The sequence below is a fragment of the Podarcis melisellensis genome (genome assembly GCF_964234715.1).
Source record: "Podarcis melisellensis genome assembly, chromosome: 14".
Lineage (NCBI taxonomy): Eukaryota > Metazoa > Chordata > Lepidosauria > Squamata > Lacertidae > Podarcis > Podarcis melisellensis.
In genome coordinates this window covers 52825208-52846844 of record NC_138546.1, presented here as the reverse complement: position 1 = coordinate 52846844, position 21637 = coordinate 52825208, and the positions used below count along the sequence as shown (strand labels likewise).

The 21637-nt window shown below is 46.9% G+C and overlaps 1 protein-coding gene across 1 annotated transcript in view; it reads left to right on the top strand.

The window, feature by feature from the left end:
* Nucleotides 1–1021: 1021 nt before the first annotated feature.
* Nucleotides 1022–21637, top strand: part of CSPG4 (chondroitin sulfate proteoglycan 4) — a 125037-nt gene continuing 104421 nt past the window's right edge. The window contains exon 1 of the mRNA XM_081887557.1: nt 1022–1236. Within this exon, the coding sequence (XP_081743683.1) occupies nt 1140–1236 (97 nt within the window). The 5' untranslated portion in view covers nt 1022–1139. The remainder of the gene's footprint in view (nt 1237–21637) is intronic.

Genomic DNA, 21637 nt, shown 5'->3' with positions numbered 1-21637 from the left:
AGCATCTGACTCTACCAGGTCAGACAGCTCCTCCCCTGACTCAGATGAGGGGCTAAACTTGTTTCAGTACCATTGCAGATTGCAATGTGGGGGTTCCCATAATTATTGAATCTGCCTCCATTTAAAAGAAAGTAGCCTCTGACTAGTCACTGATTGGAATGTCTCATCATTTTAAAGGAAACCAGCAGGGCTGTAGCACAGTGGTAGAGCATCTGCCTTGCATACAGAGTCCCAGCAGCTCCAGGCACCACACTGCAATCCTAGCAAGCCACTGACAGTCAACAGACAGCACTGAGCTAGGTGGACTGTTGGTCTGACTAAGGTAGCTTCCTGTGTTCCCATAGTTTGCAATCTGGCCACCGAAGTCTTTAAGCAAAGTCAGCTCTACTGTTAAACAAGGTCAGGCAACCACCTCAGGTGGCAGGTGCTAAGGGGCAAAGGCAGGGGCAGTAGGCTCTTGGCAGTACATCCTAAGCTACCTGACTATTCCCATCTGTTGGAGGACAGAGCTGTCCATGCTACATAGCCTCTCCTGGCTCCCACAAAGTTAACTGTTAACTGCTGACTCTGGTGAAGTAGAGGGTGCTCTCCCATCACCAGCATTCATGTAAGATTCAACTGCCAGTCCCATGGTACACCATGCCCTTTGATTCAGGGAGCAAAACTTATTGGGCCAGCCCTATCTTTATGTATAGACAAACACCATCTCTCTGTAGCCTCCAACAACCTCCCTGAGTTCCTTCACACAGCCATGTCAGAAAGAACCATACCGAAAAACAAAGAGCTGAAAGCCTGGCCAGTTCCCAAAAAGTTATGACAGAGAGGGAAGGAGGCGAAGGAGGAGATATTCAAAGAGTTTCTAAAAGAGGAAATGGGGAGGGGGAAGAACTAGCCCTTTAAGAAGGGGAACTGACTTGAAACATGAGAGGTATCTGTTTTAACCCAGCCCTGTTTCTGACTGGTGGGGAACTTCAGAACATCCCTCCCTCAGCTGCAAGCTTATTAAATATAGTAGTAGCCGAACCTTCAATTGAAAACAGACAGGCTGTGTCTGTAGCTTGTGCCTCCTTTGCGTGCTTGTTGCTCAGTGTCCAGGGAATGGTCTGAGTGCCACTCTCTGGCCCATTCCAGGCAATATCATGAGGTCCAGCCTTCCTTCAGTGGTGCCTGTGCTTCTGCCCACGTTCCAGCTTCTGCTACATACACTGCCACTCCATGCAAACCCAGAGTCTGGAGGTAAGCCCCAATCTCTTCTCCTTCCAAAGTTTCAGCCACTTTTTCGGGAGAAAATGTTTGTTTGTCTGGGGGGGGGTGTATATGGAGCATTTGTCACTGAGATGCATGGATAACAAGCATGCATGCAAAAGGACTCTCAGTGGATTGCTGCAGCATGTAGTTTTGTCCTAAAGCCACAGGATCAGTGAAGGAATGCGTTTAGGAGTTGTGTTAGGAAAGCAGACAGAGAGGTCATTGACAGGTCTCAGTCACAACTTCCAGAGCCTCTATTATTCAAGCGCTTGGGTCAGGGTTTGGTTTTGGAGATGATCTGAATAAGACATGAGAAATGCTTCAATGTGGGGTTGTCAGAGTGAGAGACAGTAGGCACCGTCCTTGAAGGTGCAGCTTCTTTTGATGGATGAGATGAGTTATCTGCCGGAGCCATACCCTTTGGTAAACCTGTTTGTGTCTGTTGAATTGGCTATGTTTGATCCTGAAGAAGTTGCCCTAAGAAATTTTGCAATAATAGCAAGCTGATTGCATGTGAAGCTGTGCAACAGCCTCACTGGTTGAACACATTAGGTTGAGCTGTACCTGGGTGTACTTAGCTGTCTGCTCATGAGATAGGAAGGAAAAGTCAACCTCAAAGGCAAGATATGTCTACCAAGAGATGGGACTAGATGGAGCAGCAGCATCTTTTCAAGATCTTCCTACAGAGAGACCAATCAGAGTGCAAAACTCCCAAGCATCTTTTCCTGCTGAGGGTCAGCTTGGAGCTTTACCCTTTTTTGCAGACTAAAAGCCACCAGAGCCACCCATAAATGGTTGGTGGTAGCAAATGAACAGTGCCAGCAATGTGCATTTTGTGTAGGGCTTTCACACACAGGAGCCTTGCTTCTGAATGACTTGATGTTTGGAGCTGATTATGGCTTGCAGGCTCCAGCGAAAAACTCTTACACTAGTTACCCAGAAATCTGAATTGTGCTATGAGTTACAGAACCTAGTTCTCCAGTGTGGATCCAGTGCAGGACTCCCAATGGATGTCGGGACTTTAAAAGGAGCATGTTCGTGCACATTGTGGTTGTGCAGAGGAAAGTTAAAGGGTGTGGCCAGTACCTAAAGGCTGTGTGGGATTTCTGATGGTTGTGGCACTATGAATTCCCAATGGCCACATGTTCTTTCTTCTCTTTTATAGAAGTAGTGACTCTTTGGCAATGACCCATATGCATCTTTTGCATCGGAGGAATCAATTAAATCTATCTGTATCACTGGTCTTCAACTGGTGGGTCGGGATGGACTAGTGGGTCGTGGCCTGATTCATGCTGGGTGACAGCAGAGGCACCATTGGTAAAAGATTAAGAAATGGCTCCCCAGATGCATGTGTGGGTTAAGAGTGGGTCCTGGGTTTTTTCCATGTATAAGACAATGTTTTTTGCTAAATATTGTTAGATTTGCTAAATATTGTTACATTCCCACGGCTGCTGTGAAGAAGCTGTCGGAACTGCCAATTCACTTCCATAAACCAGTGTGTGGACTTCAGTGAACCATTACAGGGTGACTGCAGCTGATGTTCTAATATACGGTACGGGGTGCAGGGTGGCATGGGGGCTTCAGGGCAGCGATCTCCCCCAAAAAGGCAATGACTTTGGGCGATCTTGGGGTTGCTATTTCAAAGTCATTCTGTTTGATGTTTAAAATATTGATTTCTTAATTTAAGGTTCAAGAAAAATAGGGGTCGTCTTATACATGGGGGCATCATACATGGAAAAATATGGTACATTCTTAACACATTGTACTAGTGGCAGTGAAATGTTTGATATTAATTGACTGAGATGGGACTGGAATGTTTGATTGCTTGGGGAGCAGAGCAACAGGCTCTGTGAGGACAAGGGAAGTTGTTAGTGTGGTTGAGATTAAAACCTCACATGAATTTCTTTAAGCAGCCTGAGGACTTGAAAGAGGTCCCTGGGAATCAGGGAAGCAAAAGGATTTAGTTGAGATTCCTGCTTTGCAGGGGGCTGGACTAGAGGGCCCTCAGGGAGCCTTCTAGCACTATGCTTCTATGCCTCTATGACATGGGAAGTCCAGAGGCAAGGAGAGAACAGAAACTGAAGGAATGGTATGTTACTTGAGGCAAAAGATAGAGAAGACAGACATTTTAGTCAAGAAGAGGTTAATCTAAGAGGAAAAGAACTTCACAAGGCTTCAGGTCAGGAGGAGCAATGTTGCGGAAGTTGGTTGAGACAAGATGGCCCAAAGGAGTGATTGCCAAGTATACATCAGGAATAGCCAGCATGGTGACCTTCAGAAGCCACTGGACTACAATTCCCATCAGCCCCTGCCAGCAAGGCCAATAGACAGTGAGACTTCTACTCCAGGACATCTAAAGGACATCATCTTGGCCACCCCGGCCAAGGGTAGTTCTAGAGTAGCTGCACCAACCTGGTGCCCTCCTGGCTTTCTGAACTACAATTTAAATTATTATTATTATTATTATTATTATTATTATTATTATTATTATTATTATTTCTATCCCGCCCTCCCCAGCCGAAGCCGGGCTCAGAGTGGCTAACAACAGTAAAATGATAAAACATTCTAAAATCATTTCATTATAAAATTAATTCCAATCAGATTAATGGCAACCATTGGGCTAGAGTTCTGTGAGGATTGCCAAAGGAGGGAGTCAGGCTGTGCCCTAGCCAAAGGCCTGGTGGAACATCTCTGTCTTGCAGGCCCTGCGGAAAGATGTCAAGTCCTGCAGGGCCCTAGTCTCTTGTGAGAGAGCGTTCCACCAGATCGGAGCCACAGCCGAAAAAGCCCTGGCTCTAGTTGAGGCCAGCCTAACCTCTCTGTGGCCTGGGACCTTCAAGATGTTTTTGTTTGAAGACCGTAAGTCATAATCCCTGACCAAGCTGGCTACAGCTGATGGGAATTGTAGTCCAACAACATCAGGATGACACCAGACTGGAGAAGCCTCTGTCACAGAAATTCTCCCCTTTGTGACTTTTACTGTCACTGAATTATTGCAACTGTTAGAAAGCAACAAGGACCAAAACCAGGGAGGGGGACAAATTTTGAATTGAGCACTCATGTTATTTGTTACAGGCTCCTAGCTTGAATCTAAAAAGTATTCCTAATATACACAAGCTATCTCCAATCTCTGATTTTTGCAGACTCTGAGAGTTTTGTACCAAACTACATATAATATAGCCTCATTAAGCTCTGTGAGCTTATTATGAGGAACCTGCCTTAGATGGTAAACAGCTTATTCCATCTATCCCTTATATGTGACAAGCTAAGCAGAATAGGTTGCGTGCACTGTTTTTCAGGGGTGGGGGAGGCTTTAGGATAGGTTTAGGCAAATTCATGGAAGAGAAGGATATCAATGGCTACCAACTCTTTATTTATTTATTTATTTATTTATTTATTTAGATGTATACATCTCTTGATTGTAAAAAAAACCTCAAAGTGGTTTACAAAAGGTAAAGCCATAAAATCAAGAAAAATGTACAACCCTACTTTCCAGCTTACAAAACTTAAAATACTTAAACAGATTAAAATTACCTCTATGTTTTACCTCCGCTGCTGGGGGGTAGAATTGCTCTTACACTCGGGTCCTGCTTGCATGCTTCTCATGGGTTGGCCACTGTGAGGACAGGATGCTGGGCTTAAAGGAGCCTTTTCTCGGTCCTGCCACCCTCACAATAATGCTTTTTTTGGATACAGGAGAGGGCCTTTCCAGGGGCTGCTCCCAAACTTTGGAACTTCCTTCCTAGAGAAGTTAGACTGCTCCCCCCGCTTGTTGTCTTTCTGCCAGCTGGTGTATGCTTTGGAGAACTGAACGTTTTAAGGAAAGGGCTGGTGCTGTGATGTTTTTATTGGAATGATCTGCATAGCTAGATTGAGAGAGTCTGCTAATGTTTAATTGTTTTTAATGATTGCCTGAGTCCCTGTCAGGGAGAAAGATGGGATGACGATGACAACAACAATAACAACAACAACTGGGCTTGATTCTGCAGGACTCTCCTTGAATTCTTATGAGCTCTGCTTAGTTCTGGTACTCAGAACAATCCCCTGTGTTCAAGCAGCTGCTCAGAAGTATAATGTTCTTTCCCCCCTTTTTTCTTTTTCTTTTTTTTTCTTTCTTTCATCTTTACAATTTTCAAAATAGTTTTGGGTATTTCTGGAAAGTCCAGCCTGTTCATACCTGCCTGTTCTGTGTGGGTGCTGCTATTTTGGCTACATAAGCAACGGCACTTGGAGCCTATACATCAGAAATAGATGTCTTCTTGCACATGCTTAAAAAGAAGTAATGTTGCGGTTTTTTTAAATGAGATGAGGTGGTAGCACCCTGCTGGGGCAGGATGGAAACAAACAGACTGAACAGACCCATGTTCCTTCTGTGCGGGTTATTGCAAGACAGTAGGCAAACAGGGACATATAATGCCAAACAATTTCCAAAGTGCAGTGCCCATGATTTCCCATATGACAGTTTGCATAACTTGGCACTGCTGGCATATGGCTGTCCCATTGCCTCCCTTTTACTGTCCTCGTTTCTCTTCCATCCTCTCCTCTGACTTTGCCAGGGCAGCTACAACCAAGAGAAGATGCAACCTCATCCATCTTGGAAGCAGCATGACATGTCCATGTGGTTCTGGGTCCTTTCAGAGAGTCTCAGCAGCGCCTTTCCTTAAATATAGCTTTGGCTTTCATACTCTCCACCTGTTGCCCATAATGCAGGCTCTCACACTCTCTCCCTCTCTCTCTGCACCCACCCACCTAAACCTGTTTTATACTGACTCAGACCATCAAGTTCATTGTTGCCAACACTGGCTGGCAGTGTCTCTCCAGGCTTTCAGACAGGATTTTTTCCCAGCCCTTCCAGAAGATTATCAGGGATTGAACCATCTTCCTGCATGCAAAGCAGGTGTCCTACCACTGACTATGGCCACACCCAGTGGTGAAGCTGTATGCCCCGGCACCGCTGGGGTGTGGCTGATGTGCATCCTGGGGGCATGGCGCCCAGCGTGGTGGGGAACAGTAACAAAACTGCATGCTCCGGCACTGGGAGCGGAGAGCAGGTGGGGGCATGGCTTGCAGCACGTCGCCAGCGGGGTGTGGTGTGCAGCCCGGGGGCGTGGCATGTGTCCTGGGGGCGTGGCGCCTGGTGCGGTGGGGTGGGTGTGGTGCGTGTTGGGGGCGGCCGTGATGGCACCCCAATGATGCTGGGGGTGATGTTCTTCCCCGCCCCTGTTCCTCTGCCAGTGGGGGGGGGTGCGCGGCGCATGTCTGGGGGGTGGCTGCGATGGTACCCCCCTCCCCGATGGTGCTGGGGGCAGTGCGCTCCCCCCACCCCCCATTCCTCTGCCAGTGGCCACACCCACGCACAACGTATGACTTAGAAATAGTAATAATTTAATAATAATAATTTTTTATTTATACCCCACCCATCTGGCTGGGTTTCCCCAGCCACTCTGGGTGGCTTCCAACAAAGTATTAAAATACAGTAGTCTGTTAAACATTAAATGCTTCCGTAAAGAGGGCTGCCTTCAGATGTCTTCTAAAAGTCTGGTAGTTGTTCTTCTCTTTGACATCTCATGGGAGGGCATTCTACAGGGTGGGTGCCACTACCGAGAAGGCCCTCTGCCTGGTTCCCGGTAACTTGGCTTCTCACAGTGAGGGAACTGCCAGAAGGCCCTCGGCGTTAGACCTCAGTGTCCGGGCAGAATGATGGGGGTGGAGACATTCCTTCGGTATACTGGGCTGAGGCCGTTTAGGGCTTTAAAGGTCAGCACCAACACTTTGAATAGTGCTCGGAAACGTACTGGGAGCCAATGTAGGTCTTTCAAAACTGGGGTTATGTGGTCCCAGCGGCCACTCCCAGTTACCAGTCTAGTTGCTGCATTCTGGATTAGTTGAAGTTTCTGGGTCACCTTCAAAGGTAGCCCCACGTAGAGCGCATTGCAGTAGTCCAAGCGGGAGATAACTAGAGCATGCACCACTCTGGTGAGACAGTCCACGGGCAGGTAGGGTCTCAGCCTGCGTACCAGATGGAGCTGGTAAACAGCTGCCCTGGACACAGAATTGACCTGCGCCTCCATGGACAGCTGTGAGTCCAGAATGACTCCCAGGCTGCGCACCTGGTCCTTCAGGGGCACAGTTACCCCATTCAGGACCAGGGAGTCCTCCACACCTGCCTGCCCCGTGTCCCCCCCAAACAGTACTTCTGTCTTGTCAGGATTCAGCCTCAATCTGTTAGCCGCCATCCATCCTCCAACCGCCTCCAGACACTCACACAGTACATTCACCGGCTTCACTGGTTCTTATTTGAAAGAGAAGTAGAGCTGGATATCATCTGCATGTTGATGAACACCCAGCCCAAACCCCCTGATGATCTCTCCCAGCGGCTTCATATACATATTAAAAGGCATGGGGGAGAGGACGAAACCCTGAGGCAGCCCACAAGTGAGAGCCCAGGGGTCTGAACACTCATCCCCCCCACTTTCTGGACACAGCCCAGGAGGAAGGAGCGGAACCACTGTATAACAGTGCCCCCAGCTCCGAGCCCCTCTAGTCCGACTGGAAGGGATGGATCCAAATGGTCCGCTTCTTTCAGGCGTGCCTGGAGTTGTTCAGCAACCACTCACTCAATCACCTTGCCCAAGAATGGAAGATTTGAGACTGGGCGATAGTTGGCCATATTGGCCGGGTCTAGAGTTGTTTTTTTAAGAAGCGGTTTAATGACTGCCTCTTTCAGGAGGTCTGGGAAGGCTCCCTCACAGAGAGAAGCATTCACCACCCCGTGAAGCCCGTCACCCAGCTCTTCCCGGCTAGCTTTTATAAGCCAGGATGGGCAAGGATCAAGGAGAGTTCACCTTTCCATGCCTGGAATTTCTGGAAAACGATCTACTTTTTCCTGCATTTATATCCCACCTTTTCTCCAAGGAACTCTAAGTGGAATAACTTGTTCTCTCTCCCCCTGTTTTAGCCTTATAACAACCCTCTGCGGCAGATTCAGCTGAGAGACAGCGAATGGCCCAATAAGCTTCATGTCTGAGCAAGGATTTGAACCCAGGCCACCCAGGTCCTAGTCCAGCACTCTAACCACTACACTACACATGCCTCAGTTGATTCTGAGTCCTGTTCAGAATCTGCCGTGCTCCGCTGATGATGCACTCACAATTACATTAGAGTGGGTTCAGCACAAGGTGTGATCAGAATTTTCCCTTTCCACTTGTTTGCCTGCCTTCCTCTCTCCCTCCCCCTTTCTTCCACCCATTTACCTGGATTGTTGTTCCAGGTTGTGCAGAAGGGAGACCCGCTCTTCCCATCCCCTCTGATCTCTAAAAAGGAGTTTGATTCTCAGTAGAGACTCTATCTTCCCCCCTTTTTGGCAACTTCTGTGATAGCACAAGTTGTTCCTGCTACTACTTTGCTTAAGGTTGAAATTGTGAATGGTTCTATCAGGTCTGGCTCAAGGACGAGAGCAAGGAAGCATTTGGATCAGCCTTCCCCAAACTGTTTTGGAACACAATGCAGATGTTCTGCAATACAACTCCCATCAGCCCCATTCTGGCTGTATTTGGAGGGCACGAGGTTGGGGAAGGCTGGCTCAGATTTCCCCACCCAGTCACCATCCTTCTGCCAATGTGTGGTCTGCCAGTTTCCCCATGCTTTGTCCTAACTGGGGCAGAGGATTCTTCTTACCAGCTGAATACAGACAGAGGAGGGCAAAGGCTTTATCTCCACTGAAAGCATATGTTGGGGGCAGAGGTGTTACACCCTTTGAACTGCCATAACTTCCCCCAGGAATCATAGGACCTGTTGCTTAGTGAGTTTTGGAGCTCCTAGACCACCACCATCTTCTTGGAGTGAGGCTTCAGAAGCACTAATTTTTTCAAGTGCTATTTGTGGCTGATTATTTGAAGAATTTAACCCCTTTGACCAGAGTTTGATACTCATTGCCCTTTACACTGTGTGTTGAAAAATGATCTGATGAATACTAAAAATGTCCCTCTCAATATTCACACATGCAGGTCACACTGTGTGTGACGCTGAAGTTCCAGTATTGTAGATATTTATGTCATTTTATTTCACAAAACCCAGCTGCAGAGGCAAAGTGGGGCATGACTAGCACTGGCATTGTGTGTAGACAGAGTCTCTCTCTTTGCTCCTGCACCACGTCCCCCGTCCAAATCCCTCCTCACACATAAAAGGCTACTATAAGTCAGAGATGAGGAAACGTTTTCAGCCCAAAGGCCACATTCTCTTGTAAGCAACCTTCTGGGGTCCACATATCAGCGATGGACTGGACCAGAGGCAAAGGTCACATTCACCCCAAACATTTAAAGTTCCCAGAGTGGTTTAACAATCAATCCCTCTTCATGAGGAACTATGGAAATTGTAGATCTGGGAGGTACAGATAGTAGTAATGGGGGACTTCAATTACCCGGATATTTGTTGGATGTCAAACTCAGCCGAGAGCATAAGGTCAAACAGATTCCTCACTGGCCTTGCAGACAACTTCATTGTCCAGAAAGTGGGAGAAGCAACAAGAGGAACAGCAATTTTAGATCTGGTCCTAACCAATGTTGATGACCTGGTTAGTGGGGTAGAAGTGGAAGGATCATTAGGCGCGAGTGATCATGCTCTTCTGAAGTTTACTATACAGCGGAAAGGAGCAGCCAAGCATACTAGGACTCAATTTCTTGACTTTAAGAAAGCCGACTTCATAAAACTTAGGGAAGTGCTGGGTGAGATCCCATGGACAGTAATACTAAAAGGAAAGGGAGTTCATGATGGCTGGGAGTTTGTTAAGAGGGAGATAGTAAAAGCACAACTTCAGGCAATACCAATGAGACGGAAACATGGAAGGTTCCTAAAGAAGCCTGGGTGGCTTTCTAAAGAACTTTTAACTGAGTTAAGATTAAAAAAGGATGTGTACAAAAAATGGAAAAGGGGGGAAACCACCAAAGAGGAATTCAAACAAATAGCCAGCACGTGTAGACACAAAATCAGAAAAGCTAAAACACAGAATGAACTCAGGCTTGCTAGAGAGGTTAAAAGCAACAAAAAAGGCTTTTATGGGTATGTTCGTAGCAAAAGGAAGAACAAAGAAACAGTGGGGTCACTCAGAGGAGAAGATGGTGAAATGCAAACAGGGGACACAGAAAGGGCTGAACTCCTCAATGCTTTCTTTGCCTCAGTCTTCTCTGATAAAGAAAACAATGCCCGACCTGAAGAATCTGGAGCAAATGATTCAGCAGAGGAAACACAGGCCAGAATAACTAAAGAGATAGTACAAGAATACTTGGCTAGTTTAGATGTATTCAAGTCTCCAGGGCCAGATGAACTGCATCCAAGAGTATTAAAAGAACTGGCAGATGTGATCTCAGAACCACTGGCAGGGGTGATATGATAGCCATGTTCAAATATATAAAAGGATGTCACATAGAGGAGGGAGAAAGGTTGTTTTCTGGTGCTCCAGAGAAGCGGACACGGAACAATGGCTCCAAACTACAAGAAAGAAGATTCCACCTAAACATTAGGAAGAACTTCCTGACAGTAAGAGCTGTTCGACAGTGGAATTTGCTGCCAAGGAGTGTGGTGGAGTCTCCTTCTTTGGAGGTCTTTAAGCAGAGGCTTGACAACCATATGTCAGGAGTGCTCTGATGGTGTTTCTTGCTTGGCAGGGGGTTGGACTCGATGGCCCTTGTGGTCTCTTCCAACTCTATGATTCTATGATTCTAGGTGAAAAGCGATATCCAAACACTTATCAAAGCGATATCCAAACACTTACCCTTAACAAACTACAGCTCCCTAAGCCATGGCTGGTTAAAGTGGTATCATAGGGCCTTAAATATGCCTTATGAATGTGGCCAAAAAGTGAATGGACTCATGGAAGTGGCTTTTCCCCTTGTACGTTAGGTTAGATTCTACTCTCACACAAGGGGTTTCTACACACACATGCAAGAGGCACCATCACAATTCAATGACACATTGCAGCCGAGGGGGGGATTACTTGATGTGGGCACAGGCTGGTGGCAGTGAAGAGTATGGCCTTTGGAGAGTCCTAAGGGCCACATTGAGAAGCCTGGAAGGCCACATTTGGCCTCCAGGTCTGAGATTTGCCCATCCCTGCCATGACTGATGAAGAGGGAAACTTGAGAACTGCTCACAGTTTCCAAGGGCAATTTAAGTCTTGGAATCAGCAAGCGGACACAGGATTAGGACCCCTCTCCCTCCCCACAACATGGTAGCTCTAAATTGACCCCGGAGCTGCTTTTTTGTTAGATAAAAGGGCATCAGTGCTTCCAGTCATTGAATTACTGCATCACATGCAGTTTTATCCTCATTCTCCATCTCAAAATTTACCACAGTCAGGGAAACAGAATTGAAATTCAGTGTCAAGGTACAGCTTGTGTGATGCTCACTTGGCAACCACCCATCTCTGTGTGTGAGGTTTTGTTCCGAGCTCATGGAAACTCTGAGGGAAAAGGAGAGTCAAAGTTCTTTCTACTGAGCCCAGAAAATCCTGTGGCTCACACTGCCCACACCATATAGCTGCTCCTCAACCCACCCATGGCTTCTCTAAGGGTTTTCAATAAATTGCAAGAATTTGCCACTCTAGAAACAGAAGCCATAAGCTTCTGACAAATATCAAGTTTTAAGTGCTCAGTTTCTTGTGGGTCAACAGTAGATATTCTAATGAGAACAAATACTTAAGAAATTGTTTTTTGTTTTTCACAAATATTTTTTAAAATGGCATGCATTTTTTACAAAATTCACATTCTTCCCCTTTCTCCATCACCTGAACTTTTAAGTTCATTTAAACCTTTTGAGGAGCAATCCTCATATTAATTCATGGGCGGGTTCCTTGGTCTTCATGAGATTCCTTGGAATCTTGAATGCTTGTCACCAGCTTCACGGGTAGGAGGAGGAGTTACATTCCTCCTAGACCAGACCATGTCATTACAGAGGAGGCAGGTTTAGTCGTTGTCTGAGGACTATCCCTGCCTCCAGGTCTGGTCCTGACCGGATGGATACTAGAATCAGGAAGGGATACCCACATGACCTGAAGGTGCTGCTGTGCAATGCCAGGTCAATGATTCATAAGACCACTGCCATCCATGACTTGATCATGGATGGAGGACTTAACCTGGCATGTGTAACAGAGACTTGGTTGGATGAAGCAGATGGGCCTGTCCTTGCCACTGCTTGTTCACCAGGTCTATTTATTTATTTATTTATTTACGGCTATTAGCCCATAAGATATGTACAAACATAAAAACACAGAAGCATAAAAACCGGTACATCTAACAACAGAAGGGGAACACCACGATGCAAGGGTGGTCATTGAACAGTGACAGTAACGGCTTGGGGCCCGGAAAGATCCAAGGGATGGTTCACAGAAAAAGGAGAACTGGAGACGAGATCCATCATGCACTCTCATCATGACTGTCCGATTAGTTTTTGTTGTTGTTGTTGTAATTTTTTGGTGGTTTTTGTGTGTGAGATAACCGCATTCAGGAATCTCGCCACCTGCAGAGTTACAGAAGGATCTGTATCCTGCAAGAGCAGTGCGGCATGTGACTCAACAGGTCTGCCAACCAAGCGCAGTAAAGCAGGACCCAGGAATTTAGTCCTGGCTATGCTATGTAGGGGACAGTTGAACATTATATGTGGAAGAGATTCAACTGTTTTCCCGTCGCACTCGCATAGCGGAGACACCAAACCCTTGGAAAATCTGTGGCTCAGCAGGTTCGATGGGAAAACATTGAACCTTGCACGAATAAATGCAAGTCGGTGTGGTGCAGATGAAAGAGATGACATGTATGATGGAAGGCCAAGTGGTGGGGTTATTCCGTGATACCTGGGAGAGCAGACACCCCCACCCCTGGAGAGGTTGTGTTGATTTTCAATGTCTGCTAATCTTTGCTCGATAAGGCTTTTGGCTGAGCGTGGGTTCATCTTTAAGGAGTCCGCTGGGGAAATTCCGATGCTCAGAAGTTTGGCATGGATTTTTCCTACCCACGGGTTAACAAAGTCATCCTGCCAGAGGCACTGAAAGAGGTAATGGTCGGGAAGTCTATGCCAGCTGGACAGCCAATAGCCAAAGACTCGCTTCCAGATGACCGTCTCCAATGATGCAATCCTTAACTCCAGATGTATGGCTGCATTGCTCACACACATGGGGAGTTTCAGGAGGCGACAGAGAAACTGATTCTGCAATGTCCCCAGCGATGTTAAATTGGACCCTGGGGCCCAGAGCGGGGCAGCATAACAGAGGGTGGAAACCACTTTTGCGTGGTACACCTTCAATGCAGAAGGGATGTGGGACGCTCCGTTGGCCGCAAAAAATTGGAGTAGAGTGTAAAGTATTGTTTTCCCTTTGTTTAGTAAATACTGTATCTGTGGCTTCCAGCTTAGGTTATAGTGGAAAAAGTCTCCCAGGTATTTAAATTTGAAAACCTGTTCTCTTACGCACAGCAACCCAGGGCTTGTGGGTGGCGGGGGGGCGCGTTGCAGTGATTTTTAGGAAGTCACTAGTTTGCACCAGTCAATTTAGCGGAACCACCTGCTACATCGGGGCCCAATATGGGCCACATGATCTCCTGCAATGATTTTGCAAAGTTTTTTTGCAGATAAAGTCGCTCAGATTCGGGAAGAGGTAGACTCCACCGTGGGAGCAGGGCCAGGGCTGGAGAGTGCTAGAGTCCTGTCTACTCAAGTTGCGTGGGATCAATTCCAATCTGTTACCTCCAAGGATGTGGACAGGCTGCTTGGATGAGTGAAACCAACCACCTGTATCCTTGATCCTTGCCCATCCTGGGTTATAAAATCTAGCCGGGAAGGGCTGGGCGATGGGCTTCGTGGGGTGGTGAATGTTTCTCTCTGTGAGGGAGAATTCCCAGACCCGCTGAAAGAGGCGGTTATCAAACTGCTTCTTTAAAAACCATATTTAGATAGTGCCAATATGGCCAACTACCGCCCAGTCTCAAATCTTCCATTCTTGGGCAAGGTGATTGAGCGAGGGGTTGCTGAACAACTCCAGGGACACCTGGAAGAAGCGTACCATTTGGATCCCTTCCAGTCAGGATTCAGGCCTCATCATGGGACTGAAACTGCCTTGATCACACTGGTCAATGATCTCCGGCGGGCTAGGGACAAAGGTGAGAGCTGTTTCCTAGTCTACTGGATCACTCAGCAGCGTTTGACACCATTGACCATAACATCCTTCTGAACCATCTAGAGGGGCTCGGAGCTGGGGGCACTGTTATACAGTGGTTCTGCTCCTTTCCTCCTGGGCCGTGTTCAGAAAGTTGGGGGGGAATGAGTGTTCAGACCCCTGGGCTCTCACTTGTGGGCTGCCTCATGGTTCTGTCCTCTCCCCCATGCTTTTCAACATCTACATGCAGCCACTGGGAGAGATCATAAGGGGGTTTGGGCTGGGTGTTCATCAGTATGCGGATGATAGCCAGCTCTACCTCTCTTTCAGACTGGAACCAGTGAAGGTGGTGAAGGTACTGTGTGAGTGTCTGGAGGCAGTTGGAGGATGGATGGCGGTTAACAGATTGAGGTTGAATCCTGACAAGACAGAAGTACTGTTTTGGGGGGACAGGAGGCAGGCGGGTGTGGAGGACTCCCTGGTCCTGAATGGGGTAACTGTGCCCCTGAAGGACCAGGTGCGCAGCCTGGGAGTCATTCTGGACTCACAGCTGTCCATGGAGGCACAGGTCAATTCTGTGTCCAGCGCAGCTGTTTACCAGCTCCATCTGGTACGCAGGCTGAGACTCTACCTGCCCATGGACTGTCTCGCCAGAGTGGTGCATGCTCTAGTTATCTCCCGCTTGGACTACTGCAATGCGCTCTACATGGGGCTACCTTTGAAGGTGACCCGGAAACTACAACTAATCCAGAATGCAGCAACTAGACTGGTAACTGGGAGTGGCCACCGAGACCATATAACACCGGCCTTGAAATACCTACACTGGCTCCCAGTACGTTTCCGAGCACAATTCAAAATGTTAAAGCCCTAAACGGCCTCGGTCCACTATACCTGAAGGAGCATCTCCACCTCCATCGTTCTGCCTGGACACTGAGGTCCAGCGCTGAGGGCCTTCTGGCGGTTCCCTCGCTACGAGAAGCCAAGTTATAGGGCAGAGGGCCTTCTCGGTAGTGGTGCCCACCCTGTGGAACGCCCTCCCACCAGATGTCAAAGAGAAAAAGAACTACCAAACTTTTAGAAGACATCTAAAGTTTAGGGAAGCTTTTAATGTTTAATAGGTTATTGTATTTTAGTGTTTTGTTGGAAGCTGCCCAGAGTGGCTGGGGAAACCCAGCCAGATGGGCGGGGAATAAATAAATAATAATAATAATAATAATACAATCCCATAAAAGAGTCATTATCCATCATACTGCAGATGGCAAAATTAAGGCAGAGAATAAATTGTTTGCCTAAGTTCACCTTTTGAGTTCAAGGCAGAGGCAAGATTTGGAACAGAGATTTCCTGATTTGGATACCAGCCGACACCATCTAGCTGCCTTCTCTAACTGTGACCTTTTCTCCTTTTCTTCCTCAAAAGAGACTGTGCCAGACTGACTGTTGCCCATATACCCGTTTGACTTGGCTTCTGGCACCAACTGTAGATGTTCCATAGTACGGCACTCATCATTTCCAAAATATACAATATCACTAGGCCGTTCGATCCAGCAGTGCACATACCAGTGACATAGAGTCAGTGTTTCTCACTTCTTTTGGAGAGTGTTGGCATGACTTCCAAATACTGCACAGGCATTGCTGTATATCCTCTTACTGAAGTGGATTGATTCCAGGCGTGGCTTCCCTTAAACCACAGGCCAGGAGGGGTGAAATGAAATGTTACCACTGGGCCAGGAGAGGATAGTCTACTCATTGTTTTGTCAGGGCCGTCACTCCAACCACTAGTCTGATGTTGGTCTGATTTTGCTGTGAGCCTTGATCTCAGCCGTACTTCTGGTCATTCAGAATATTTCCATGTGATCTCAGGTATGCAAGACGGTAAAGCAATTGAACTCATTACACTGGAGCTCCTTTGGTGGAGGAGAGGGCTATTGATGGCCATGATGGGTATGCTCTTCCTCCACAGTGGGAGGAAGCCATGCTCCTAAATTTCAGTTGCTGGAAACCATAGGAGGGGACAGGGTTGTTGTGCTCAAATCCTGCTTGCAGGTTTCTCGTAGGCATCTGGTTGGCCACTGTGAGAACAGGATGTTGGGACTAGATGGGCCAATGGCCCATCCAGCAGGCTCTTTTTATGTTCTTATGCTCTTAATCAAACAGCTCAACCACTTGCCAAGAACAGTAAGCAGTACTTCTACAAAATACTGCATCGAAGGCAGTCCTTTGTACCATTCCTCATAAGGGGCGGGGTAGAGGAGGAATCAATAATTATTTGGTATAAGGGGACATCCATGGTAGCTTATTTATTTATTAAATTTCTATACTGCACTTCTTCCACGGATCACAGGACAGTATAAAAATATAAAAATACACAATGCAGTAAGAACAGTCCCCCCCCAAGCCTCCTTTGGGAGAACACTCCATATCAGATCAGTTCACCTGGAGAGAGGCAGTACTTGAGGTATTGTGGCCATGAGCCATTTAGCAGAAGCTACAAAATTTGCTCACAAAGGCATACATTTAAATTTGATATAAAACTGGCCTTGCTGTCAGTGAGATTACTGCCTAGGTAAAGGGTAAAGGACCCCTGGACAATGAAGTCCAGTCAAAGGTGACTATGGGATCTTGCTTCAGGCTGAGGGAGCCAGTGTTTGTTCACAGACAGCTCTTCTGGATCATGTGGCCAGCATGACTAAACTGCTATTGGTGCATGGAGGACTGTGACAAGTGCCAGAGCGCACGGAAATGCCGGTTACCTTCCCGCCACAGTGGTACCTATTTACCGACTTGCACTGGCATGTTTTCAAGCTGCTGGGTTGGCAGGAGCTGGGACAGAGAAATGGGAGCTCACCCCATCGTGCGGATTTGAACCGCCGACCTTCCAATCAGCAAGCCCAAGAGGCTCAGTGGTTTCACTGCATCCTGCCAGGAATGAACATTCAGGATGATCATGGCTGATACTGTTGACAAATGGGCACTGCAACAAAATATTGTGGTACATCCTTACCCCATTCCTAACAGGAAAGACCTTGCTCAAGATTCCAAACAGACAGACATGACTTCCTCTAGGATATTTTTTTAAGCTGAAGGGCCACATGTTGCTCACTCTTTATGTTGTAGGTTTTTTCCCCCCTGTCCATAATCCCTAACACTTTTCAGCAGCACTGTTTGGAACTGGGCAGAGTTTGTTAGCACTCTTCTTCCAGGTCCACTCATTACATATTAGGGAAGAAACAAGCAAGAAGTTTGTGCCTTCTCTTGCAATAATCTTAGTTTCTTAGAACAAGGCCAGCCTTTAACAGAGACTTCTGTTATACAGAATGGGAAAGTGCGACTCCTGTTTAGATTAACTGGCGGCAACAGCTCTCAGGCACCTGGATGTATTGCTCATAACAAAATGAATTAGACATACCAGGAAAACAAAATCTAAACATTTTCTTCTGTATCTGTGGAGCTTTTGCAAGCTCATGTTTATAATGAAGTAATGCTTGATGTCCTTTCCAGCTATACATCAAATCTCAATTCCTCCTCTTGATGAAAATTTCTAGTACCTCGGGTTAAGAACTTAATTCATTCCGGAGGTCTGTTCTTAACCTGAAACTGTTCTTAACCTGAAGCACCACTTTAGCTAATGGGGCCTCCTGCTGCCGCCGCGCTGCTGCTGCACGATTTCTGTTCTCATCCTGAAGCAAAGTTCTTAACCCGAGGTACTATTTCTGAGTTAGCGGAGTCTGTAACCTGAAACATCTGTAACCTGAAGCATCTGTAAGCTATTGAATGCTTTAAAAAATGGATTAAAACTCAAGAAGTTGTAGAAGGTCACATATTTCACAAGCAGGGCTGAATCCAGAGGATAGCGATATTGGGCATTTGCCGGCATCCAAAGGCTTGTTCACATATTGTACTGAAGTGTCTACGCAGGTGCTCGGCTCATGTTTGTGTGAAAGAGTAGATACTTGCTGATTTGCTGTTTTGTACTAGGATTGTACATTCATTGGATGCAACATGTGGACACTCATATGGACACCATTAAATCCAGTCTTTTTTCCTTGGTACTTGAAATGGTGTACATGGAGTTCTTGGGTAGTCTTCACTAAACCCAGAACTGCTTAATTTTAGTAAGGGAATATACTGTCATGGGTACGAAGGGGTTCTAGGCAGGAGTGCCAACTTGACCCTGCGACTCTGGGTGCCCTGTACTGTGGTGCCATGCAGCGTGCATGGCCCTGGCACCAAAATTTGTGGGTGCCCGGTCCCTTCATGGGAGAGTTGGCACCTGTGGTTGTAGGGGAGAGAATGGTGTGTGTAATTGGTGTGTGTGAGAGAGAAAGAGAATGTGATGTCTGCATATAGGGTGCACATGGCGTTGGGGCCTGTGGCCCCTGAACGCTTTTCCTAAGAGGAAATTCAACCCTCAGCTGTTACTGAAGCATGAATATTGAGCAGTAAGCAAATACCTATTTAGGTATTCAGATCCCCCACCCACCTGGAATCATGCATGGGAGAGGAGAGGTGAGCATGCTAGTCCTCCATCATCCTCCACAAGTTGGAGGACTGAATGTTTGCAATGGATACCCCATCTCAACTCATGGAAAACCCAAGATTCTAAACTCCAGGTTACGTTAGCAGAGCAGACTCCCCGCTGGAGACATTCAGCCCTCCAGCTCATGGAGGGTGACAGCAGACCTGCTGCTAGCATGCCTGCTCCTGCTCCTGCTCTCCTGCATGCAATTCTAATCATGTTGGGGATTTAAACACACAGGCAGGGCTGAAGATGCTGATAGAATATGATGGGGCGGGGTCTCTGAGAATCCCTGGTCTGATGTTCACGCTGCAGCTGTCCTTATTCCTGATTTCTGGGAATGGAGTTGAGAGACGACCTAACCTGGGGAGAGAATAGCAAAGACCTGGTGAAGAGAGCACAGCAGAGGTTATATTTTCTGAGAATTCTCCGGAAAAACAATCTCTCAGAGGACCTGTTGATGGCATTCTACCATTGCACTGTGGAGAGCGTACTAACTTATGGTCTGTGCGTGTGGTTTGGGAGCTGCACGGCCAGGGAAAAAACAATGCTATCCAGGGTTGTAAAGACTGCAGAGAGAATTATTGGGTGCACTCTTCCCACCTTAGATCAAATCTATGCTGCCAGGTGCCATAAGAAAGCGGCAGAGATAGCACATGATAGTACGCACCCCGGAAATGATCTCTTTCAGCTTCTGCCTTCTGGAAGAAGGTATAGGGTTATAAAGGCCAGGACTAGCTGCCTGAAAAACAGTTTCTACGCGAATGCAATTCTAGTTCTAACTGCAGCATAAGGGGTCTCTTTAGTATAGTGTATTTCAAAATGGGGTTTTAGAGTTTTTAGGGGTTTTTGAATGTTTTATGTAGTTTTGTAGTAGTTTTATGTAGTTTTCAATTTCATTGTTCCGCAAGGGACAATGACAATAAAGATATCGTATCGTATTGGACCCAAGTCAAGCCCAGGAAAAGCCACAGGATCAGAGTAGCACGTCTCTTGGAGCAGGAGGGAGGCTCCTCCTCATGCAGGCTGGATGGATCATGGCCCCTAGTCTGTCTCTTGGTGATGGGGTGCCTAAGAGACCTGGCAGGACATACTGTTAAACACACCAGCCCTCTGGTGACCCTGCTGCCGCTGCTGCCGCCGCCGCCGCCTTCCTTACAAGACCCTTCACAAGTTCAAGTTTTCTGCCAAACCACACTGGATGTAATTTCCTCTGGGGGCAAGCCTATCCCTCCTCTTCTTCCCCTGGGTCTGCCTCATTTTGGTCTCCATTCCATTTGGTCTCCAGCATTTTATCTCTCTGCTTTGAGGGTGCAAATGATAAGCCTGTTTCTCTTGGGCCACATCCCAGATATATCCCAGCAGGTGGGTGGAATGAGAGGATGATGGGAAATGAAAGATGGAAAAGGGAGTTTTGGTGCTAGTGCCATGTATGCTGCATGGCACCCACGGCCCCAGGCACCCATGGTCGTGGAGTCGTTGGCACTCCTGGCATCTGGGGAGCAGCAGGTTTGGGGAGATGGCGTTCACATTATTGCCCTGTTTACCCTCCACTATTTTATAAAATATGCACATGCACAATTTTTATCTTCTTATGTACAACTCTTCTGTTGCTGTTGGAATTATTACTGCAGATGATTATTCCTAGGCCTTCATGGTTTTACAAATGGGTGACTTTTTGTGCAGGCTGGCATGCTTCTTTTAACAGGCCTTATGGCTTTGTTAAAACTCCAGCTTCTGCTCATTGCAGAATGAAAGGTTAGGCAAGCTCCTGCCAAACAATGGGCTGTGATACTGGTTGAAATTTCTGTGCTACTTGGGACAATCAAAGTGATTTATACTTCCTTCTCACTCTGCCTGCCCCCTCAGTGTACCACATGTTTTTGAGGCTGGAGTTCTAAGGGAGCTGAAGAGTTTCCAGCTGATGGGAAACAGTGGGGAAAAGAAATGGTGTGAGACAGCAACCAGATATCGTGGGAATCTAGCTGGGATATGTTTATCTCACTCTTATTTTTAGCAACAGAAAATGAATTAATTGCAAGCTGAATGTTCCTAACCAGGATCTATATGGGCTTAATCTGGGAATGATCTTTACTATTATTTGTATCTGGGTTTTAATTGACCAGCTTAGATAGGCAAAGACATGACTGGGGCACTGTCTGACCTCAAGAATTTGCACTTTTGCCCAAGAGAGATAGACAGATAAATACCAGATGTGTCTAGTAAGCTCAAAAGCAGGACCAAAGTCCAAGAGCACTCTACTCACGATTCCCAACTACTGATATTCACTGCCTCTGACACTGATAGTGGAAACAAAAGATAGTCACCATGGCTGATAGACATTGATAGCATGGGCAAAGCCAGAGGTGAACCAGAAGCAGAGGGGTGCAGTTGGTTAGGATTGCCAAGTGGGTTTGATCTATATCAAGGGTGGAGAACCTGTGGCACTTCAGATGTTGTTGGACTACATCTCTTGTCATCCCTGATCATTGGCCACATTGACTGGGGTGGATGGGCATTGGAGGACCAAAGGTTTCCTACCTCTGCCTTATCCAGACTTCCTGGTCAACATATTTATTCCTGGCCTGTCTAGTCCCCGCTTTCTTTGGTGATCTCCCAGAGGTGCAGTCTTGCCCTCTGCTTATCACCAAGTGGCATTCACTCCCTTTTAGATTTCCCTGTCCCTGGAGAGTTGCCAGTCCAAGCCTAAGCATTTTCTAAAAATGTTGCAAGAT